Source organism: Gigantopelta aegis, chromosome 4 (genome assembly GCF_016097555.1).
Source record: "Gigantopelta aegis isolate Gae_Host chromosome 4, Gae_host_genome, whole genome shotgun sequence".
In the NCBI taxonomy this organism is placed as follows: domain Eukaryota; kingdom Metazoa; phylum Mollusca; class Gastropoda; order Neomphalida; family Peltospiridae; genus Gigantopelta; species Gigantopelta aegis.
The window spans coordinates 39164751-39191545 of record NC_054702.1 but is presented as its reverse complement, the minus strand read 5'-3'; the positions used below and the strand labels follow the sequence as shown (position 1 = coordinate 39191545).

Sequence of the window (26795 nt, the reverse complement as noted above, 5' to 3'; positions counted from 1 at the left end):
TTTTTGTTTGTTTTTTTGGGTTTTTTTTTGCCGTGAATATTGTTTTTAATTGCAGGGGTTGCAGTGTGCACTGCATATTAATAAAAGTACTGGAATACAGAATTGGTATACTAGAATGTGTGCTACAAGCTCACCAAAAGTATACGAGAACGAACTTGATATACTAGCGTAAACTGAACGCTCATCAAATGTACACTGGTACGAGTATACTGCAAGTTATTTCAGTTACAAACTGCGAGGTGCGCCATGATCCCAGTAACCAAACATTCGTTTTGTTTAACGACACCACTAGAGCACACTGATTAATTAAGCATCGGCTATTGGATGTCAAACATTTGGTTATTCTGACACTTGGTCATCAGGGGAAAACCCTCTGCATTTTCCCATCTTTTATATGCACCATTCCACAGACAGGAAAGCACATACCACATACCAGTTGTAATGCACTGGTTGAAACGCGAAAAAACCCAATCAGTTGAATGGATCCACTGAGGTGGTTATATCGTCATATCCTGCGACGCAAGCACCTCTGGCAAGTATTCAACCGACTGAGCTAAAGTCCGCCCCCCTCACCCCCACTCCCAGTGACCAGTACGGTTACCAGTTTCTTCTCCGTGTTTCTGGTCTCGTCCAGGCGGTCTTCAGTGGAAACAGGCTGTCAGCTTTCTTCTCAGTGTTAATGTATGTAATCGATGGGAAGGCTTTTGTGTGCTTGACCCTTCTGACAGAACACGGGACATCAAAGAAACGTAGGTCACTGGTAGCGATGTTATTATTAATAAACGTGTACACTACCAACCTGACAGTCTTATTTGATTTGGTTATTTTTCATAGAAACTATTAACTTGACAGTGTCTTATATGATTTGATTTGATTTCATAGAAACTATTAACTTGACAGTGTCGTATTTGATTTTATTTTATTTCATAGAAACCATATAGTAACTTGACAGTGTCATATTTGATTTGATTTTATTTCATAAAAACTATTAACTTGACAGTGTCTTATTTGATTTTATTTTATTTCATAGAAACTATATAGTAACTTGACAGTGCCATATTTGATTTGATTTTATTTAATAGAAACTATTAACTTGACACTGTCTAATTTGATTTGATTTTATTTCATAGAAACTATATAGTAACTTGACAGTGCCATATTTTATTTTATTTTATTTAATAGAAACTATTAACTTGACACTGTCTTATTTGATAGAAACTATATAGTAACTTGACAGTGCCATATTTGATTTTATTTTATTTAATAGAAACTATTAACTTGACACTGTCTTATTTGATTTGATTTTATTTCATAGAAACTATATAGTAACTTGACAGTGCCATATTTGATTTTATTTTATTTAATAGAAACTATTAACTTGACACTGTCTTATTTGATTTGATTTTAATTCATAAAAACTATTAACTTGACAGTGTCCTATTTTATTTTATTCCACAAGAACTATTAACTCGACAGTGTCAAATTTTACATTATTTTATTTGACAGTATCCTATTTTATTTTATTTCACAGGAACTATTAACTTGGCAGTATCCTATTTTATTTTATTTCACAAGAACTATTAACTTGGCAGTATCCTATTTTATTTTATTTCACAAGAACTATTAACTTGGCAGTATCCTATTTTATTTTATTCCACAAGAACTATTAACTCGACAGTGTCAAATTTTACATTATTTTATTTGACAGTATCCTATTTTATTTTATTTCACAGGAACTATTAACTTGGCAGTATCCTATTTTATTTTATTTCACAAGAACTATTAACTTGGCAGTATCCTATTTTATTTTATTTCACAAGAACTATTAACTTGGCAGTATCCTATTTTATTTTATTTCATAGAAACTATTAACTTGGCAGTGTCATATTTGATTTTTTTTTATTTCACAGGGGCTATTAACGTAACTGTATCATATTTGATTTGATTTCATTTCATTTCACAGTGACTTTTAACTTGACAATTTTATTTATTTTTCGGGGACTATTAACTTGACAGTGTCATGCTTGATTTATTTTGTTTCACAAGGTCTATAACTTGACAGTAATATTTTACTTTATTTTATTTCACAAAGTCCAAAAAGAATATTAAACTGGCTTTGGGGTCAAGTGGGGGCTGCGAAAGGTTACATACCATCAAACGATTACTACTGATATTGTAAAGCCGTAACCTACTACTACAGTTATGTAATGACCTGGAAGGTGAGTGGTGCCATGAAATGTTACAAAACGTTAGCCTTTAGGGAAAGGAAAATTGTCAAGAGACTGACTTATGTAACGATTTCAAAATAATGCTTTTATTACAGCTGATATTTATAACATTAAATCTATTGAAGAGTTTATAGTCCGATACGTCTTAAGTAAAACTTTTTTTTTTTTTTCCAAATTCTGTTTTGACGACAGATGCATCAAACTGAAGGAAAAAGTAGTTTGTTTTCTTTAACGACACCACTAGAGCACATTGATTTATTAATCATCCGCTATTCGGTGTCAAACATATGATCATGAGGGAAGGTGTTAAAAAGGGCAGATTTTGTAGTTCGTTTACAAGTTGAACTATTTGGTGACGTGGGGTCGGTGATATACTCAATTGTTAAATAGGGGTTTTGGAGAGGGGTTAATGCTTCATTGTACTTTATTTTTTTATTTTTTTTACGTCGATGGTGTCAAATTTGAGGAATCGTTTCCATGTTATTAACATTGAAACTGATCTAAAAAGCATTTATTATAATTTAAATATAAATAAAACAAATTCAAAAAACCCAAACAATAATTTAAAGAGCTCACCTCCGCTAAAACCGCTATATCCATTCCCCAATGCAATGGTCGCTATCACGAATGTTGTAAGGTATAAAAGGGTCCTTCCTCGCATGTTTACCCCCGCTTATCGGGTCGCGAACTCCAATATTTTGCAGTCTCTGCTAGTATAGATCCACTGGGAAACTTAAATCCAAGAAAGGAAAACATATTGCGACAGTCTGGTCAAATGACAGCAGGTAATTCCATGATATCCCGGTAGTGTGGTATTCTGTGACTAACTCGCCGATGGCCACTTCCTACCCACGTTCCATTCATGACCGTCGCAAGAACGTGTTGGCGGACCATAGCCGGTGACCTGACATAGTAAACACGGAACAAGTTGGCCCGCTCTATACCTGAAGATTGTGAAAGGGGCGGAGTCACTAAGAACAGCGGGGATTTTTTTTGTATTTATATATATTTATATACAGATCGAATGAAGCTATTGTAAGAGGCGCGAGTAAGTTCATCAAAAGAATCGCTTGGTCCCTGTTACTAATTGTGTTGTCCCGTGAATGCAGGGAACGGGTGTGTTAACATCCCGTCTGTTAAAGGGGCAATGCCGTACTTTTAAGTGTCTTATTTGGCTATTTTCACATTCATCTTTGATAAGACTGGCGTTATCAAAGGACGTGGTATAGGCTGTCCTGTCTATGGAAAGGTCAATATAAACGATCCCGTGCTAATGGAAAATGTAGCGGGTTTCTTCCAAGACTTCGAGTCAAAAAGGGGGCGGGACATGGCCCAGTGGTAAAGAGTTCGCTTGATGCGCCCATTGAGCTATTTCTCGTTCCAGCCAGTGCACAACGACTGGTATATCAAAGACTGTGGTGTGTGCTAACTTGTCTGTGAGATGGTGCATATACAATATCCCTTGCTGCTAATGAAAGAAAGAAAGATATGTTTTATTTAACGACGCACTCAACACATTTTATTTACGGTTATATGGCGTCAGACATATGGTTAAGGACCACACAGATTTTGAGAGGAAACCCGCTGTCGCCACTACATCGGCTACTCTTTCCGATTAGCAGCTAGGGATCTTTTATTTGCGCTTCCCACAGGCAGCATAGCACAAACCATGGCCTTTGTTGAACCAGTTATGGATCACTGGTCGGTGCAAGTGGTTTACACCTACCCATTGAGTCTTGCGGAGCACTCACTCAGGGTTTGGAGTCGGTATCTGGATTAAAAATCCCATGCCTTGACTGGGATCCGAACCCAGTACCTACCAGTCTGTAGACCGATGGCCTAACCACTACGCCACCGAGGCCGGTTTGCTGCTAATGGAAAAAATTAGCAGGTTTCCTTTAAGACTACGAGTCACAAACTACGAACTGGTTGACATCCAGTAGCCGATGATTACTAAATCGGTCTGCTCTAGTGGTGTCGGTAAACAAAACAAACTAACTTTAACTTAATCTATGATAAAAGACTACATAATCTTTGTATGATTATTTAACAATATTAAACAATTGTAATGAGCTGCCACAGTGACTTTCATGTCTGTCTGTCTGTCGATCTGTCTGTCTCTGCCTCTCTCTCTCTCTCTCTCTCTCTCTCTCTCTCTCTCTCTCTCTCTCTCTCTGTGTGTCTGTCTGTCTGTCTGTCTCTCTCACACACACACACACACACACACACACACACACACACACACACACACACACACACACACACACACACACACACACACACATAAAGTTACAATTGAGTAAAACATGAGTATGTGACTTTGAAATGGTGAAATAGCCTCTAAAAATAGACTAAAACTCGACTCCATAACTGTTACCTCTCAGACGCACGTGCGTTTTTAAAAATATGAAGAATGCATTTTGTGATATCAAAAACACCAGGATGACCAAAAACACTTCGAAAGTACGGAAATGGATAATCTAAACAATAAAATCTAAGTAAAGTATGATTTCAGTAATCAAAAACCGCTCCAATAGTAAAACAATATGCCTTAGTGTATTACAACTAGGGTATGTCCCTTTAATAGGAATAGCTTATACTTTGTGGACTGGGAAATATATATTTTTCATCCAGTACTCACTGTCTGCTAAGTTAGTTATGCCCTCGGTGTGTAATGAATGGAGCATAAATATAGTCTCGATAACGCAATGCTTAAACCATAGGGTTTTAAACTGTGGCGTTACGTATTAACTTATCAGTAACCTTTTCTGGATTTTACAAGAATATAAATTTATAAAATAGTAGTAAATGAAATTATTTGGATATAACTTTCTGTGGGCTTGTTAGCCAAAGGGACATTCCCGAGTTTGCTGCACTGTAAGATGTTTCCAACTAATAAAATATTTCTGACATTAAACTTGCATATTAAATATATTTTCTTGTTTAGAATATCAGTGTCTGTATATTCAATGTGTTTCTGGTCGTCTTAATATTTGTAAGAAGCCCAAACTGGATTTTGTCTTCAAATAATTTCGTACGTACAAAACACACAATATTTTAGGAAATAAAAGGAAATTTAACCTAGTACAAATATTAGAACGACCAGAAACACGTTTAATACATCCACTAATATTTTATGCAGAAAAATATATTTGATATGTAATTACAATCGTTAAAAAGTATCTGTTAGTCGATAACATCTTAAAAATTGTAGCAAACTCAGGAATGTCCCTTTAAGAAAAATGAAGAAATATTTTTGTCATCATGCAAACTAGAGACTGTCCCTTTAATTATTTTAAATAAAAATTTTTTACCATCGCTCGCCATTCAGCGATATCCTTCGGCTAAATTCACATAAATATTAACCATTATCAATTTTTGCATCCTGGACTTTTGTTTAAATTTCTTCATGATACTGAATTTTATTCTAAATTTTAATTTTACCTGTGTTATTTGTATATGTTTTGAACAATTCTTTACACTGTTTTAATTTTACTCTTTAATTTTTATACTGATCATCAGTTAATGTTTGCATTTACATTACTTTGACACCCAATAGCCGATGTATTTTTCGTATTAAATATTCATTCAGTATCAAATTTAATATTCAGAAGCGGGTTGTTATGCTACGTTTATGTGTTACCGAACCCATACTGTCTAAAAAAAAGTGTGTCTATCGACCGTACCTAGAGAAAGCTACTGTCCGATCCTAATTATTTTTAATGCATTTCCCACCCAACCCGATTAAAAAAAAAAAAAAATGTATTTGAAAAGTTAAAGCTTGTTTTGTTTAACGACACCACTGAAGCAAATCATCGACTATTAGATGTCAAACATTTGTTAATTCTGACTCGTGGTCATCAGAGGAAACCCGCTATATTTTTCCTAATGCAGCAAGGGATTTTTTAAAATAATTATTATGCACTTTCCCACAGACAGGAAACCACATACCACTGCCTTTGTTCAGTTGTGGTGCACTGGATGCAACGAGAAAACACCCAATCAGCTGAATGAAAAGAAAGAAAGAAATGTTTCATTTAACGACGCACTCAACGATTTTATTTACCACACAGGTAATGAGAGAGGAAACCCGCTGTCGCCACTTCATGGGCTATTCTTTCCGATTAGCAGCAAGGGATCTTTTATATGCACCATCCCACAGACATGGTGTACATACCACGGCCTTTGATATACCAGTCGTGGTGCACTAGCTGGAACGACGAAATAGCCCAATGGGCCCACCGACGGGGATCGATCCCACACCGACCGCGCACCGACTGAGCTAAATCCCGCCCCCGTATTTGAAAAGAGTACATATAGAAAATTTTATCTGCAGTCGTAGAAGTGAAAATAATAAAATAAAAAAAAAGCAAAAAAAAAAAAAAAGCCAACCTACCCAAAGGAATGTTTTCCGACACGGTCCCGAAAACACAATTTTGAGTCCAGAGATAACAGTTGATAGCGATAACACACAGGTATTATTTTGTGAACTTACCCGTCCTCTTGTTCCTCAACCCCGTAGGAAAAATCTAATAAATATCTATACATCGCACCACCCACCTTGCATACCAGGCAATCACATTGGCGAATCCGAGGGAGGGATGTCATGGGGGTTTTGCCCGTTTGAAGTGGCCTTTTTAACTTCACAAAATGTTCCAAACAAATAAAAAACGAAAGAAATCTTTTATTTAACGACGCACTCAACACATTTTATTTACGGTTAAATGGCGTCAGAAATATGTTTACGGACCACACAGATATTGAGAGAGGAAACCCGCTGTCGTCACTTCATAGGCTACTCTTTTCTATTAGCAGCAAAGGATCTTTTATATGCACCATCCCACAGACAGGATAGTACATACCACGGCCTTTGTTACACCAGTTGTTGTCATTATGACGTAATTTAAACAACAAGGAATTTTTGTTTGTAAAAACAATTGTTATTTCTTTTATCATAAACCGTTCAGTTTGTGGGGACGGAACGTAGCCCAGTGGTAAAGTGCACGCCTCATGCGTGGTCGGTCTAGGATCGATCCCCATTGATACGCCCATTGAGCTATTTCTTGTCACAGCCAGTGCACCACGACTGGTATTTCAAAGGCCGTGGTATGTGCTATCCTGTCTGTGGGATGGTGCATATAAAAGATTCCTTGCTACTAATGGAAAAATGTAGCGGGTTTCCTCTCTATGACTGTGTCAAAATGACCAAATGTTTGACATCCAATAGTCGATGATTAATAAAGCAATGTTCTCTAGTGGTGTCGTTCAACAAAACAAACAAACGAACTTTATTTTTAAATTTTTCGCGTGCCCTCGCACTATTAAACTAATCTCGCTCCCTTAGACGTTCGAAGCTCAGCTCATAAAACCCAAATATGCCCGTTATAGAATTTTAAGATCCATCGGTTTACAAAATTCTGGATCCGCCCCTGAATCATATTACAATCGGAATATGTATACATACTATTAGTATTATTACGATTGTGATATTATCTGGTATGCAAGGGAGAGCACTGTTAGATTAGGCAGGTATAGTGTTGGTAACAGGAGTTATCGCCCTTATACTTCGCTTTTACCTAGGCAGGCAGCCGATATTCATATCGGCTATCTAGGGTTATCCATGTGGTTGTGTCTGGTGTGTGTCTCCTAACTCCCTCTGTCCGTCCGTCTGTCCATGTGTACGCGTGCGTGTGTGTGTGCTTTGGCATTGGTGACCTGGTCATCGCCTAGGAGCAGCCAGTCGTATGTCTTGAAATTGTTAACACTGTGTTGTCGAAAATAACATATGAGACCGAATATACAAAGCCTGTTTATGACTTACACTTGTGTAACCACATACATTTACAATGCTTAAACATCTGCGTTCAAGAAAAACAGGCTTCGTAAATTCGGCCCATGGTGTTCTCACCAACGGGGGTGTAAGAATAGGTTATTACCCATATGGTCTACAATAAACGGTTACATAAATGTCTTATTTTACCCACGCTATCTTCATTGCCTGGGTCATACCAATAGAGCAACATTCCGGATAATGTATAATATATCTAGGTATCACTCTCCACAAATTCCACAATGTACTGCAATGTATTATTTATTATGTGATGAATATACAACTATACGATGGATTATAGGTTAATGTATTATGTGTATGTATAATTATGTCATAAACTATGGATAATGTATTGTGTGTATGTATAAGTATGTGATATATATAGTTTAAATTATGTTATGAATAATGTATATCATGTGTGTGCCTATGAACTGTATGTTTAGGGTGAATAAATTATATGTTATTTTCATTTCATTTCAACTTATTTTCCTGCTTATATCCAATTAAGATTTAAGCACGCTGTCATGGGCACACACCTCAGCTATCTGGGCTGTCTGTCCAGGACAGTGGGTTAGTTGTTAGTGGTTAGTGAGAGAGAAGAGGGTGTAGTGGTCTTACACCTACCCATTGATTCGTTAAAACTCGCTCTGGGTCGGAGCCAGTACCGGTCTGCGAACCCTGTACCTACCAGTCTTATGTCCGATGGCATTATTGTTATTAGCCCGAGTATTCTGCCGTTCGAGAGCTAGACGGACATTTGGACGGTTATGATCGCTTTCTACCGTCAGAGTTCACTCTACAGCGAAAACGCGGAATGTTTGACTACCACATAGTAAACAAAGATTCCCGCTCTAATACAACAACAATTCTAAGTTTGACGCTAAATACCTTTACATTAATAATTAATAATTTTTGAGTTCGCCGATAACAAATATTTCACTTATTCACCACTAATACACACATGGGCGTACGACCCGGGGGGTCGGGGGGGGGGGGGGGGCTTTATTTAACGACGCACTCAGCACATTTTATTTACGGTTATATGGCGTCAGACATATGGTTAAGAACCACACAGATTTTAAGAGGAAACCCGCTGTCGCCACTACATGGGCTACTCTTTCCGATTAGCAGCAAGGGATCTTTTATTTGCGCTTCCCACGGGCAGGATAGCACAAACCATGGCCTTTGTTGAACAAGTTATGGATCGCTGGTCGGTGCAAGTGGTTTACACCTACCCATTGAGCCTTGCGAAGCATTCACTCAGGGTTTGGAGTCGGTATCTGGATTAAAAATCCCATGCCTCGACTAGGATCCGAACCCAGTACCTAACAGACTGTAGACCGATGGCCTAACCACTACGCCACCGAGGCCGGTAGATAGATTTCTATGAAAGCATTAATTCAAAGCAGGCATGTTTTTAACCGTTGTAAAGTCCTAAACAGGAATGTGATTTTTCAAATTTTTATCTGATTTCAGCTTTTTTTTCTCATAAAATAATGTTTTAAAAAATAGACCGGATTTGATCGGAAATGCTAAACAATTACCTTTATTTAGATATGGTATAGACATTTCAGCTTTTAAAAGATATTTTCAGCTTTTATTTTAAAATAGGTATCACATCACCGCCTAAATCTACGTCGGTTTTTTATTTTAATTTTATACAAGACATATACAATTTTTTTTGAATCAATAGTCCAACATATTCCTGTGAACACTAACAAATTAAAAGAAATGAACATATATTTAATATTATACTTACAAATATGTTGTGTGCATTTGTAATACCAAGGGTCGGGACGTAGCCCAGTAGTACAGCGCTCGCTCGATGCGCGGTCGGTGTGGGATCGATCCCCGTTAGTGGGCCCATTGGGCCATATAACCGTAAATAAAATGTGCTGAGTGCGTTGTTAAATAAAAAATGTCTTTTTTTTCTTTGTAATACCAAATGTCAACGTGAGAAAATCTGTAACTGTGTTTTGTTAACTACGTGTACGCAGCACGACCGCGAGAAACGCGCCTCTCTCAAGTTTCGCGTAGAAAAATCATAAACTCTCAGGCTGGGTTTCCATAGACGTTCTCTTTTCACGAGTCATGATTAACGTTTGACATTTCACTTTCATGACGGTCTCCACCAAGTTCATTTGTCACCATACCATAATAATACCATTCTATAATTTCCATACCATAACATACAATACCATACTATACCATAACATACCACGCCACGCCACATCACACCACACCACACACCACACCACACCACACCACACCACACCACACAATGCCATGCCATGCCATGCCATACCATACCATACCATGCCATACCATGCCATAATCTAATCATATCTATTCATATGATTCATATCATATCATTTCCTAGCCCGAGTACTCTGACTATAAGAAAGCTAGACGGACATTTGGACTTCTAGGGAAACTCAGCCTCACATATTTCACGAACATTTCGCGTAGAGAAATCGTAAACTCTCAAATACCTTGAAAACTGTTATGGGCGGAGCGTATTTAATTTTAACATGCTCATATACCACAAAGGTTTCAAGCATGTCTGTCCCGGGTCCCGTCTCTGGATAACCAGGGGACCGACCCGGGACAAAACTGTTATGATACACTTCTGACGTCACTTAAGATTCTGGCATTTTAAAAATTAATTCGGACAGAAATCAGCCTGCTCCCCTACAAAAATGGGAGCCCGTACGCCTATGATAAAATGATTCCCAAACTCGTTTCATAAATTCCGTATGACACTCCCGTTCATGCAACACAGTTTCCGTCCATTCCAACGGGTTCTCCTCAATTGATTTGTACTGCCGACCGCCTTCTTTACACCCGATACGGCACAACTGGTATATCAAGGGCCGTGGTATGTGCTAACCTGCCTGATGTATTGTGTATGTAACTATGTAACGGGGACTAAATATTTGGCCGTTTGTATATAAATAACATATTTTATCTATTACTATTAATATTTATTTTACGATTCTATTTATTTTATTATAGGATATTCTCAATCTGCGTTGAGAATATCATATTGGTGCATTAGACAAAGCCTTTTATGGTTGTTTCTCGCCATACTGGCTAGGGACGAGCCATTGGTTGATTCTATCCAATGATTATGTGTATTTGGTGTCACGTGATAGTGAATCAGGTCCGTGCAGCGCTAAGTGTAGACAGTGACAGTACACGTTACATACTTACGACTTGCGGTTGCCTTTTCCTTTTCCTGAGCCTTTCGTTATCTTCAGACTTCCTTTTGGCACTTACAGGATGAAGCCCAGGTACATATAATAGTGTTATCATCCTATACGGTTCATCGCCCACAGCGAAGAACCACGCGTATGGTGTGATAGAGAGAATAAACCCTCGAACCCTTCCCAGCCTTGTTGTGTTTCTTTTGGGGAATACTTTCGAGTAGGCTACAATGGAGCCGACGTAGGGACCTCTGGTTGACCTGTCATGTAACTGAGTCTCTAACTTGTCGAATCTTGAAGAAAGTTTCTCGATACCCTCCCTTTCGGACGGTGGTGGAGGTGGAGCGAGCAAACTCCTCTTGACCGGAACAGGCTTCTTGGTGGGTTGCTTCGTCCCGATGAAATCCGAAACCATATGGTTCTGTTCAACTCGGCGCAGCTCCACTCTCAGTCTGTCAAAATCTTGGATCTTGTCAAAGATGTGGCCACTACAATCCTTGATCCACTGTTGTAGTCCATCCCAAAATCTAGTTCGCAGCATGTGGTTGACATTCATCTGATCTACGTTGCTCTTGAAAGCTTTATAAAACAAATCCTCTACTCGACAACCCCAAGACGAAACATCTTCGCCATCCTGTTGCCGAGCGCTGTAAAACTCGCCAAGAAGTGCCTCACCCTCATCAACAGACCCATAAATACTTTGTAGTTTATGAACCAACTGACTAAGGCTAGCATCAGAACCTAGGCACATTGCAACCTTAGCCGCATCGCCTTTAAGAGACCGCCTGACTGCCTCTTGTCTCTCTTAAGACAATCTATCTCATAAACCCAAGTATCAAAAGAACTTTCTGCTTTGACACCAATGTCACCTGAGAAAAAAGAAATTCTGGGTGGTTGACTAATCTCAACCGTGCTAACAACTGGTTTCTGTTCTTTCGGTTCAGTTCCTCCTAGCGATTCAGCATAAGCTAAAGCCCAAGCTTTGAAGTCCTCGGGGCTATCCATCTTGGGTTTGATTCCAAGTTTCTTAAAAGTGGAAAGCAAAGTTGGAACCTCTTCCATGGTAATATGGTCAGAAGTAGATGTATCATCTTCCAAACCACTGGCCTCAAACAGACCTCCAAATTGTGCCATCCTGAAAATCAATGAAATGTAACGTTATAAATGACACCTGCAAGAGAAACAAAATGCTTTCTTTTCCTAGAACAATGCAAAAGTATCAGTGCTGAAATTCAATCCAAACAATATAAAAATTATGAGCAAATAAATCACATTTAGGTAATATCAATACACATCACAGTACATACAAGAAATACAGCATACATACAACAAGGGATTTATGCGAGTATCTATTCACTCTGCGCCACTTTCTGATAAAGAAAGTGTCAATTCCAAACAAGAACAAGGTGTATCACTGGTGATCACCCCTTGGTCAATTAAACAAACATCAAATATTCACACGTCAAACACCTTGAATCTGTCAACACACCCTGGGTGCACTACTATAAGACAGAACGCCTTAAAACTAGCACCCAGATCAAATGCCTTGAAAGTAAACAACACCCAAAATATTTGGGCAACTACAACTCTAAGGCCAGGATGTCACTAACACAACCTGAAATAACACATTCACATCTGCGCTGATGTGTATCAGTGTGTATGTATGTATGTGCGTCAAGAAAGAAAAGCTGGAAGAAAACAGTACTCAGCAAGACAGCAAAAGAAAACAAAATTTAGAATTGTGCAATGCAATGCGTATTAAATGCAAAACAATTACTAAAATTAATATCAGGTGCAACCTAACAATAATATAGTTATAATTAAACTCTTTTAGTTCCTAACTATTATTGCATTACATTATTTCCAGTTATGGAGTCCTATCTAATTTAATTTCTATTCAATACTACAGGATGCTTTTTGTCATTTAAAATGACACTAAACTAACATTCAAATAACCCACAGCAAGGATGAAGATCCCAGAATGCTAAATTAAATAGTATGTCATCACATCAAGAAAGGGAAATAATAATAATAAACAACAACAATAACTCAAAAGTTAAAAAGTTCCAAAAAAAATAAAAAATAATAAATATCATTGCACTAAGTAAGGATGAAGAAAAAAAAAATCAGGAATAAACCACAATACCAAATATTACACCAAGTAAGGATGAAGAAGAAGGCCATTTTTGTTTGTTTTTTGTTTAAATTAAAAAAAACAAAAAACAAAAAAAAACAAATTCAAAACAAAACAAAATTAAATACACAACTCACATGAAGTTATTAACTAAATTATTATTATTTTTAAAAAATTAAATTTAAAATAAATACATTCAAATTAAAGCAAACAATCACTCGCTATATTATTTTATTAAATATTAAACAAGTGATATATTTACTTATTTACTAAACTTAGTATTATATAAATAAACCAGGTCACAGAAACCTAAAAAAAAAATATTCACCAACTTTAAACTATGTCACAAGGTCGTTGAAATTATTTAACAACTTTGTAGCCAAAATAAAATAAAATAATATATATATAACGGTACAAAAGTATACCTCAAGTTACATTAGAATTTTTTATTTTTATTTTTTTATTTTTATTTTTTTTATTTTTAAATCCAACAATAAACTAAGTACAATTAAGAAACAAAAAACTACTGGCAAGTTTTGTTTACATCCGAGTACACATATGCAATAATAATGGTCATGTAAGTACTCACATATACATCATGAAAAGAATATATGAAGTTCAGCAAACACAAACTGAAACTTTCAAACACTTGTTATGAAGTCATTGTTCACATCACTGTCACAAATACACAAAAGTATTTCCGTTCCTCCACTGTCCGTGTGTCTGTGGAAACAGGATGTGACGTCCGATGGTCAGGCGATGTGTCCCATTCATCAGTGTCCGAGAGCCTCGGGTCCCTACGTCGGCTTCATTGTAGCCTACTCGAAAGTATTCCCCAAAAGAAACACAACAAGGCTGGGAAGAGTTCGAGGGTTTATTCTCTCTATCACACCATACGCGTGGTTCTTCGCTGTGGGCGATGAACCGTATAGGATGATAACACTATTACATATACCTGGGCTTCATCCTGTAAGTGCCAAAAGGAAGTCTGAAGATAACGAAAGGCTCAGGAAAAGGAAAAGGCAACTGCAAGTCATAAGTATGTAACGTGTACTGTCACTGTCTACACTCAGCGCTGCACGGACCTGACTCTCTATCACGTGACACCAAATACACATAACCATTGGATAGAATCAACCAATGGCTCGTCCCTAACCAGTATGGCGAGAAACAACCATAAAAGGCTTTGTCTAATGCACCAATATGATATTCTCAACGCAGATTGAGAATATCCTATAATAAAATAAAAAGAATCGTAAAATAAATATTAATAGTAATAGATAAAATATGTTATTTATATACAAATGACCAAATATTTAGTCCCCGTTACATAGTTACATACTTACTACTTGCCGTTGCCTTTTCCTTTTCCCGAGCCTTTCGTTATTTTCAGACTTCCTTTTGGCACTTACAGGATGAAGCCCAGGTACAGGGGAGTTTTATATCGATCTACACTGGTTAATGGAGATGAGAAGATGCAGTTAGTACTCCCAGTCAAGTGTCGACCCATGGCATTGCAAGGGCTCCACAACGACATTGGGCATATGGGCCGTGAGAGGACACTTGCTCTGTTAAAGGATAGATTTTACTGGCCAGCCATGTCCAAGAGTGTCTTCGCCGAAAAGGTCCCACACCTGATAGACAGCCACCCACCACACCTTCGACTTATAAGGGTGTAAGAACCCATGCACAGTCTTCTTCAGGCAGAACTCCACAACGTCGAAAGGAGATACAGTGTTGGAAATGTGGACAAGTTGGACACAGCCATAGGTTGCAGAAATGAGCCTCTGGATTTAAACTGAGGACCACTTTTGTTGGGGAGCAAGCACAAGTTGGCACAGGCAAATGCTCCAAGGTTTTCTCTTCCATTCCAGAGGGTCTCATTGGTGAAGCGAATGAGGTTTCCGTTGTTGTTGGTGGTAATTTGTGTACAGCTTTGTTGGATACAGGTTCCACTGTTTCAACAGTCAGCGAAACCTTTTATTCCGATTATCTCAAGGAAGAAGATATTCATCCTCTGACTAATCTGTTGAATATTGAATGTGCGGACGGTCAGTCATTACCATATAAAGGATATATTGAAACGACTGTGGTGTTACAGGGTTTGACTGATTCACCTAGGTTTTGTTTGTTTTTGGTTGTTCCGGATAGAAGTTACAACGCTAGTGTTCCAATTTTATTGGGAACAAATGTTTTAACCTCTGCTTTAGATAAATGTCGCCAAACTTATGGTGATAGATTTCTACAAGTAGCGGAATTGCGTACACCTTGGTACCTTGCTTTCAGGAGCATTGTGTTACAGGACAAGACACTTTCACAGTGTAAGGGTAGATTAGGTCTGGTTAGGAGTGCACAGAAAGATAGCATTACTATTCCACCTAATTCGACCATTAGTATCCCTGGGTACCTGGATAAGAAGATTCCTTACAGGGATACATGTGCGATGATGGCAACAACAGGGAAATGTGATCATCCAGACTTAGAGGTATCGCCTGTTGTATTTAGGTACCAGTACAGATCCAATTCTCCAGTGGAGGTAAGATTGTCCAATGTAACTACTCAGACCGTTGTTATTCCGTCTAAGGGCCTCTTGTGTGAGATACAGGAAGTAACTTTGGAAGACGTAGAACAAAAGGAGGAAGATGACGAGTGGTTGCTGCAGAAGATTACTCTCCCTTCACAAGGACTAACTCCGGAGCAGTTGCGGGAGGGGACCAACTTGATTTTAAATTATCAAGATGTCTTTTCTGCAAGTGAGTTCGACATTGGGCACTGTACTAATGTACAGCACAGAACTGAGCTTATTGACAGTACCCCGTTCAAGCAACGACATCGCCGCATTCCGCCGGCTATGTACGAAGAGATCAAACAACATTTACGACAGCTTTTGTTGTGTGGAATCATCCGGAGATCTCACAGCCCGTGGGCATCACCAGTGGTGATTGCAAAGAAGAAAGATGGTTCTTTACGGATGTGCGCTGATTACCGGCAGTTGAATCGACAAACCGTAAAGGATTCGTATGCTTTGCATAGGACAGAAGAGATTTTTGATTGTCTGGCTGGTTCGAAGTTCTTCAGTGTTGTTGACATGAAGAGTGGATACCATCAGGTGGAGATAGCTGAAGAACATAAAGCCAGGACAGCGTTTACAGTAGGACCACTCGGCTTCTATGAGTATAACCGTATGGGTTTTGGACAGACCAATAGTCCATCAACGTACCAGAGACTCATGGAAGATTGTCTTGAAGATCTGTACCTGCAGAAGTGTTGTATATTCATTGATGATCTTATTGTATTTTCATTATCATTCGAAGAGCATCTTCATCGACTGGAATTGGTATTGAACCGTCTTCGGGAATACAATCTCAAGTTGGCACCCAAGAAATGCAGTTTCTTTCAGGATCAAGTCAAGTATCTAGGGCACATTGTGTCCGTGGATGGCGTCAAGGTAGATCCTAAAAAGATAGAAAAGATTGTCAACTGGCCAGAACCTACTAATCCAGAGCAGTTGCGACAGGTCCTAGGATTTCTTGGGTACTATCGTAAGTATATTTCCAATTTCTCTACGATAGCACGGCCTCTTACGATTCTACTTCCACCAACCAGGACTAAACAGAAGAAGTCATCGAAGAAAAGACCAGCTGTTGTGGATTGGGTATGGGGAGCAGATCAACAAAATGCTTTTGATCAGTTGAAGCGGGCGTTGACGTCGCCACCTATTTTGGCGTATGCGGACCACTCTCTTCCATTTGAATTGCATACAGATGCAAGCAGCTCTGGTCTTGGGGCAGTACTCTACCAGGAACAAGAGGGTACGAAGAGGGTAGTAGCTTATGCAAGCCGTGGTGTGACAAAGACTGAGAGAAATTATCCAGCACACAAACTAGAATTTTTGGCACTGAAATGGACAATTACTGAGAAATTCAGTGATTATTTATATGGCCACAAGTTTGTTGTGTTTAAGGATAACAATCCTCTCACTTATGTATTAACCACGGCTAAACTAGATGCCACAGACCATAGATGGTTAGCTTCCTTAGCGTCTTACGATTTTTCAATTCAGTACCGGACAGGGAAAAGCAATGCAGATGCTGATGCGCTCTCTCGCCTCCCAGGTAATAACTACAGTGGGGAAAAGCAGCTAGGTATTACCTCTGAATCCATCAAGGCGATCGCAGCAGCATGTCAGACTCCCAGTTATATTGAAAGTCTTTGTATGTCCTCGGATGTAATTGATGACGAGGATGAAGATGGACATTCAATCAATAACATGACTTTGAGAGATTGGAGACATCACCAAACTGGAGATATAACCATAGAACCATTCCTGAGAAGCTTGACACAAGGTACAAAACCATCTCTACAAGGGTTGCCTCGCTCAGCAGAAGCACCAGCGTTGTACCGGGAGTTTGACCATCTGAAACTGTACCAGACATGATTCCACTGGTTATGCACCATTCTTTCTGATGTTTGGCAGGAATCCACGGTTGCCTGTTGATGTTGCCTTGGATCTGGAACCAAAACAAGACAAGAAGAATCTACATGATTACACGTCAGCTTTACGACAAAGACTGCAAGAATCATACAGGTTAGCGTCTAAGGTCTCACTACACAGATCACTTCCGGGTGAGAGTTCATTCATCACGGTCCACTATAGTTACTAATTGGGACACATGTTATGGTTCACATATTCACTTCTAGGAAATGGTGAAGAATTAAAACAATATGTATATTTAATGGTAAGCCTTCTGGCTGTATTTTGCCTATGTTATTTTGTAATATTGTGCATCGACCTTTATGGACATGGGTATATAGCGCAAGTGACAGCCGGAGTGAATCGGTTAATGAACCACCTATTCGGACCGGTACTACAACCAGATGTGGTCATATAGCAAAAAACTGAGACGGAAATGTTCTCAATTTTGGAGTGAAAATAAATGCTTATATAATGTATGTTTGCAATGGCGTATGTTGTTAGTGCCAACGAGAACCCGTTCTATGGGCAATCTTCGCTTGAAGTTGGGCAGTTTAACATGGGTTTGAATGGCAGATGACATCTGTGTAGTGAGACCATAATGTAAAACATGAAATTACTGTTTATCCCAAAATATATAAGTTTAGCAAGCCAAAATTAAAATATACTAGTGTTGCATCCTTATAAAAGGTAATTACATCGATGTGGATTTCAGCCAAGTGTATGGGGGCCCTATTTGGGTACATATTGCAAACATGTCAATTTTATTTATTTTTATTATTTTTATTTTTATTTTATTTTTATTTTTTAGGGGTGTGTGTGTCAAAATGTATATTGTAATGTTCTTACATGTAATAAATAAATTGATCTGAGTGTCTAACACTGAGTTTCTCATTGTAAAAGGTCAAAATTCAAGGTCACAAGGTCAATATCCAAATTCACCCTAATTTCTGTAATTTTGGTGCATAATGCATTTTTTTCGAATGTACAGTCATAGTGACAAACAGTTTTGATGGTATTGTGAATATATAAACATAGTATTCTACTATGAAAGCAGAATTTGTATCTGCCATTAATAATATGTGGATCTTCCAGGCTGAAATATACAGAAAACCCCAGGGAGATTTCAACACTTCATTATGAAACAATTGTTGCCCATAGCAACAATTGATGGAAACTAATATTTTTAATGAACTAACTAGATAATTAGCTTCTTTGTATGTTCCCCATATCAGAACTACCAACAAGGTCATACATTACCATATAGTGGCTGCTTGTTTGATTACCATCTATTGTGTGGATGACCAAATAGTAACAATGTAATATGAAGTTTTATTGGATGGTATGGTGCATCTATCTTTGGTGTATTGGTTAGAGTTCATAAGTTACACGGCTCTAGTATAGCTTTTCATGGTGTAAATGACCCAAATTATCAGACTGACTTCAAACCAAGTTTGACAAAATCGGTCACTAGACTTTAAGGTCTCACTACACAGATCACTTCCGGGTGAGAGTTCATTCATCACGGTCCACTATAGTTCCTAATTGGGACACATGTTATGGTTCACATATTCACTTCTAGGAAATGGTGAAGAATTAAAACAATACGTATATTTAATGGTAAGCCTTCTGGCTGTATTTTGCCCATGTTATTTTGTAATATTGTGCATCGACCTTTATGGACATGGGTATATAGCGCAAGTGACAGCTGGAGTGAATCGGTTAATAACCACCTGTTCGGACCGGTACTACAGCCAGATGCGGTCATATAGCAAAAAACTGAGACGGAAATGTTCTCAATTTTGGAGTGAAAATAAATGCTTATATAATGTATGTTTGCAATGGTGTATGTTGTTAGTGCCAACGAGAACCCGTTCTATGGGCAATCTTCGCTTGAAGCTGGGCAGTTTAACATGGGTTTGAATGGCAGATGACATCTGTGTAGTGAGACCTAAGGCAGCAGAGCACAGTCGACAACATCAGAAGAAGGGCTATGATGTCAGAATTCGGGGTTCCATCCTGCAACCCGGCGACAGAGTTTTGGTTAGAAGATTGGCATTCGATGGTAAGCATAAGATTGCCGACAGATGGGAAGAGGAACCTTACCTTATCCAAGATCAGCCAAACAAGGATATCCCTGTGTTTGTGGTGCGGAAGGAAAATGGACACGGTAAAAGTAGAACACTTCACAGGAACCTTCTGTTACCAATCGGATCTCTTCCCATAGCTACTGATGTTCCAGATGTGCCAACACCAAAATCAAGACGACCAACCTAACGACAGCGACAAAAGCCAACTGAAGTTACTGCTGAAAGGATACCCCCAACGGAATTGGACGACGGAGCAACCCCGTCGGATGATGAAGACTATCTTCAAGTCGATTCTGTTGTGCTGGTTACAGAGGCAACAGTCACAGAACCAACAGATGCCAGCACCGCACCTACTGCTGACAGGGACTCTGTTGGTGTTATGGGTATAGACAGCACTTCGTCAACGGATGATCATGAGACATCCCTTGTAGGTGAAGTAGCTAGTTCAGACCATGAGACAGTTGCGGATGAGACAGCAGAGGTTGAGCCTGTTTCAGATTTTTTGTCTGAATCTGAAGACATTAGGAGTCCAGTTCCTGTTCCAAGACGATCCATTAGGGAGAGACGGCCTCCAAAGTGGATGACACATGGGGATTTTGCCATGATCAAGTCTTTGGGATGAGACTGGAAGGACAGAGTAAAAATTCTCACGGATATGGCTTCAATGAACTTATTTGATCGGATGTCGATAGAAGCAGTGAATGCAGTACTGCAGATTGTTACAAGTTCACTGGGGTCATATGACATTAAATGACGAGGACGTCATTTTACAACTAGGGGGAGTATGTAACTATGTAACGGGTACTAAATATTTGGCCGTTTGTATATAAATAACATATTTTATCTATTACTATTAATATTTATTTTAGGATTCTATTTATTTTATAATAGGATATTCTCAATCTGCGTGGAGAATATCATATTGGTGCATTAGACAAAGCCTTTTATGGTTGTTTCTCGCCATACTGGCTAGGGACGAGCCATTGGTTGATTCTATCCAATGGTTATGTGTATTTGGTGTCACGTGATAGTGAGTCAGGTCCGTGCAGCGCTGAGTGTAGACAGTGACAGTACACGTTACATACTTACGACTTGCAGTTGCCTTTTCATTTTCCTGAGCCTTTCGTTATCTTCAGACTTCCTTTTGGCACTTACAGGATGAAGCCCAGGTACGTGTAATAGTGTTATCATCCTATACGGTTCATCACCCACAGCGAAGAACCACGCGTATGGTGTGATAGAGAGAATAAACCCTCGAACCCTTCCCAGCCTTGTTGTGTTTCTTTTGGGGAATACTTTCGAGTAGGCTACATGTATATATAAAATATCCTTTGCTCGCTACGAATTACCTCTCTAAAGCTAGATTCATATTTCACCGTCGACTCTTGTTGGCAAGTAATTGACTCGTCCAATCCCGTTTCTGTTCAAACCTAATTCTCGTTTTTCAGTCAAAAAAGTATCTGTTAGTCGATAACATCTTACAAATTCCAGCAAACTCAGGAATGTCCCTTCAACACAGTTCATATTTTGACATCCAATAGCCGATGATTAATAAATTAATGTACTCTTGTGATGGTACGAGGGGGCTGAACGTAGTCCAGTGACAAAGCGCTCGCATGATGCACGGTCAGTGTGGGACAGATCCACGTCGGTGGAACCATTTAGTTATTTCACGTTCCTACTAGTGCACCACGACTGGTATATCAAATGCCGTGGTATGTGCTATCCTGTCTTTGCTACTAATGGAAAAAATGTACCGGATTTCCTATCTTAGACTAGATGTCAGAATTGCCAAACATCTGACATCCAATAGCAGATAATGAATCGATGTGCTCTAGTGGTGTCGTTAAACAAAACAAACATTTACTTTAGGTGCGCCGATACCATGGAAACACCGGACAGCACTACCTTTGCACAAACGTCGGAAGTGTTTCAAATGCTGCCATGGGTACAGACGTCACAATGTTTTGACGTCACAATGTTTTGACGTCACTTGGTTGTTATGAGATAAGTATACAAAAGATGGAAGCTTGGTAAGTTTTCCTTTTCTTATATCATATTGTTTTACGTACAGCAACACAATACAGACTACGATCCCAAATTGCGGACTATTATCCTGTTCAATTATTTAGACCCAAAGTTTTTTGCAAATGTTACGTTTATTTCCTATTCGATATTTGTTTTCTTTGCATTTACATGAAAACAAACCCAAACCCCGACAGGTTTTATATACAAATCATCATATAAAATGCACGAAGTTGACTTAATTCCACTTTTTAAAAATCTCTGTCTTTTGAATGCACGTTATTTCTCCTATAAATAACTAAGGTCATTTGCATATTAAAAGCATCATTCTATAGGGTGTATACTACCAAATCAAATCCCATAGACGACAATAGTAACATATGTGGCTAAAACTCCTACCTGCAACGTATCAACCGACATAAACGCCACGGATATAAACACTACCACCCCTTACACTTAAAGTGAATCAGAAAAAAATGGAGGTCAAGCTGCTCGTTTCTGAGATAACGGGTAGCGTCTATGACTACCCTAGTTTCGCACAAAATTCGAGTACTTTTTTTTACAGGTACCCCATACATGTTTCAAGCACAAGGCTACTTGACACATTGGTACTAGATGAAATAAAATTGCACATTTTTTTTTACCCAGATGAAACTATTATTTTTTACAACCAACACACTCACATTTATTGTGGTGTTCACTTCTCTACAAAAGTTCGGTGCACCTCGAACTTTAACCCAGCCGGAAGTTATTTGGTTTAGTACTACCTATAGTGCGTTTCAAACTAATGTTCGGTTATATCGTCCTATCCGCACAAATCGTAGTATGACCTATATTTAAGAAAATATCAGTAAACATGAAGCAGGCGCGGATTCAGGTGGGGAGTTCAAGTGACAAAACCTCAGTTTGAATTTTTTTTTTTATCAAATATTATAATTATATTGTGGAATACACAAGCGCGCGCGCTGAAGGGAGAGACAGACAGACACACACACACACAGAGAGAGAGAGAGAGAGAGAGAGAGAGAGAGAGAGAGAGAGAGAGAGAGAGAGAGAGAGAGAGAGAGAGAGAGAGAGAGAGAGACACGTCATTTATGTAACGACGCACTCCACCTATTTTAATCTATGGTTATATGGTTATAGGGAGAGAGAAGAATATGGTATGCATGCGATTGGTGGAGGTGTGACCCTCTGTACAACCCCAACCCCACTTAAGGCTTCTTTTGTATATGGAGCGGGACGTAGCTCAGAGGTAAAGCGTTCGCTCATGGTAGGTCGACTGATCGATCCCACATGGTGGACCCATTGGGTTGTGTCTAGTTCCAGCCTGTGCACCACAACTGATGTATAAAGGCTGTGGTATGTGCTATCCTGTCTATGGGATGGTGCATATAAAACGTCCCTTATTGCTTATCAAAATTGCTTATCGGAAACAGTGGCCCATGTGGCGGTAGCGAGTTTCTTTCTCACTGTCATAATGCTCCTTAACCGTTTTGTCTGACGCCACATAAACGTATATCAAATGCGTTGAGTGTGTCGTTAAATAAACATTTCTCTCGTATGTATGTGTAGTCTACATGCATTTCTAGTCGATTAGTTTATAGATTGTTAGGCTGTTTGATAGTGAATGATATGGAAATAAATTGTTTTTGGTGTTAAAGAGTTCATGCATACATTAAAGTAATACTCCTGATGGGTATGGAGAAATAACTTAATCAGTCGACGAACTCATTTCTTCATCACTATCTTCGTTAAGGGGGACTATGACAGGGGGTATTTTATTTCTTATAAAACTATTTTGTTTTCTAAAATCTTCTTCGATCTTTATTACATGTTTAACTGCGTCAGAGAAGTGTGTAGGTGTGACAGAGTTCAATGCATGTGCAAATTCTCTCCGCACCGTGGTCATTTTACCATCATTATGACGAGCTATGTGGCCTTTGACTTGACTCCAGATCAGTTCTATCGGATTGAGTTCAGAATGTCTTGGCGGCAGTCTTAGACACAAGTGCCCATGGCGTTCAGCAATATCATCAGTAACAAATTGCTTTGCACATTTGTTACTTTTCACAAGTTCATAAAGAACTGGCTTTGTCATGTTACTCTCAAAAGGTATATTTTTGTTTCGTAGCCACGACTGAATTTCTTCCTTTTTAGCGTTTAGTGCAGGACATCGTGTAATCTCAATTAATTTGTTGTGGTAGCTTGCGTTATCCATGACGATAACAGAAGGTTCTGGTAGAGAAGGCATAAGTTGTTCTTCAAACCATTTGATGAAATTTTCATGATTCATCTCACCATGATAGTCTCCGTCTGTTTTTTTTAGCCTCAAAGATCAATTCACAGCCATCTATCAATCCATATTTATCACAGCCAGCATGACAAATAATAAGTCTTTTTCCCTTCCCAGTCACCGAACAGTTTAAGAACTCGATCAGCAGCGTCTGATTTCGGCAGGTGATTGGCGGTACTTGTGTCCAGTGGTGGGATGTTGTGTGGTTGACATTCACCCAGGTCTTATCTTGATACACTATTAAATACTCCTGTTCTCGTAAACTGGATATTTCATGGAGATAGGACAGTCTCCTGTCTGATATATTGGCGTCCTCAAAAATCACTTTTCCGTTTGTAGACATATGTTGGTATTGGAGTGTTCTTCGTAAAGTTGATATGGATATGTTGATTCCACATTCCTCCCTTAAAGCCACGTTAATCTTATGTAATGTAGGTAATTCGCCCTCTATAAAATCTGTATACTCGTCGTCTAATAACATCTTTATCAAATAAATCGATGAGTTTTCGGTCGCGTTTTTTAACAGTGATTTCTGTGCTTGGATTCGTAGAGCTTAGATTTTTCACAGTTCTTTTTACTGTTGAAACCGAAACTTTAAGTGCAGCGGCAACTCGATCGACAATTCGATAAGAAGCATACCTAGGTCTACCGCGCTGATATTCATCTTCAAAATAATCGAAAACGTTCTTAATACACGATTTTTACATCAACTGAAGTGTTTTTTTCGATTTACCCATTTTTTTCCTCAATAACAATAACAAGAATGTCGACTAATACATTTTCAATGAATTTATATACCCTACCTAACTTGTATTTTACGTGGTTTACACATTGCTACAATAGCACGTGCAGTCATAGATCGAAATAATGATGTTATTGACCAAGCAATGCTATCGTATTTTGAACATTCATGACTGTGTCTGCGGGATGAAAAAGTGGTTGAACCCATACGAGTCCGAACAATAGCCCTTTGGTTTTTCGCATTACAAATGTAACACCCAACTCCCAAACCCCAGCCCCTAGCACCACCCTAAACTATATATATATATATATATATATATATATATATATATATATATATATATAATATATATATATATATATATATATACGTATGAGTTCCCAATTTAGAGGCAAATTAAATAACATTTTTATTATTATTTGATGTTGGTGGCCTTTGACATTTTATCCCCCCCCCCTGGTCTTCTGAGTCCGGCCCTGCATTAAATTTATTTATAAATTTGGAAAGCACATTCCTGCGGTGTGTGAGGTGATTTGTGTTTATTACTGTGCTACACCTCAGTTGTGTTAGGTTAGGTATGGTATGGTATGCTAATATATAATTGATATAATAAAATCAAAATACATGATACATTAGGTAAATTTATTAAATATAATGCACCTACAAGAAAGGGTTACATATTCTGTTTGTTTACATCTATGTTTAACGGAAAGATTAGACAATGCTGTTACACACTGCAAAACAATAATAACCTTGATTTAGTGAAACAAGCTATAATGGCCTTCACGTAGCCTCAGATCCCAATGTTTTGATATGCAAATGACCTTAGTTATTTATAGGAGAAATAACGTGCATTCAAAAGACAGAGATTTTTAAAAAGTGGAATTAAGTCAACTTCGTGCATTTTATATGATGATTTGTATATAAAACCTGTCAGGGTTTGGGTTTGTTTTCATGTAAATGCAAAGAAAACAAATACCGAATAGGAAATAAACGTAACATTTGCAAAAAATTGAACAGGATAATAGTACAGGCTTTAGCGTCCATAATGTGAAAATATATGGAAATTCACTAAAATATTATACTTGTAATTTTAGTCCTGTAGCTGGTGATGGAAGTGGATAGTCTTCGTTTGTATATAGTGTCCGTTAAATTACTCTGATTTGTTTGTCCGCTCCAGGACCGTAGCTAGGATTTTTTGTTTGGGGGGGGGGGGGGGGGGGGGGGGGGGGGGGGGGGGGGGGGGCAACTGAGTAGTTAATAGTCTAAAACTCCTTAAACAGTAACAAGATAATTTTCTTTAAGTTTCTAAAATGCTTTCCGGATTTTATTCGGAGGGTGGGGGCAACTGCCCTCCTTGCCCCCCCCCCCCCCCCCACCGCTAGCTACGGCCATGCGCTCACATGCTGTACTACAATAGGAGCGGACGCAGACAGAAGGATGCTGGGGTACGCACCCTCTCCAAACCAAAAGGCTACTGCACCGAAACAAGTGGGCCAAAATCAGATCACGGTTCGAAAACTTAAAACAAAAAAGGTGCACCTTTTAATGACTTTTTTTGTGTTCTAAAATTCATCATTCACAATATACGACACTAAATTGTCCTGAAAACGCGTTTCTTATTTTTATTTCGAAAGTTTCCAGGGAGCATGCTCTTACAGATCTCGCTCCATTTGACAGCTTGGCTTATATGTCCTCGAAAAATTAAAATTAGATTTTTTATTTTATTTTTTAGAATTTGGTAACTCGAAATCCATTGGAGTTTCCCCATAC

General features: G+C 38.6%; 1 protein-coding gene across 1 annotated transcript in view; it reads right to left on the bottom strand.

Moving 5' to 3' along the window:
- LOC121369829 (protein eva-1 homolog C-like) overlaps positions 1-3080 on the bottom strand; it is a 169328-nt gene extending 166248 nt beyond the window's left edge. Inside the window, exon 1 of the mRNA XM_041494904.1 lies at positions 2805-3080. Coding sequence (XP_041350838.1) covers positions 2805-2889 — 85 coding nt within the window. The 5' untranslated portion in view covers positions 2890-3080. The remainder of the gene's footprint in view (positions 1-2804) is intronic.
- Between the last annotated feature and the right edge of the window lie 23715 nt (positions 3081-26795).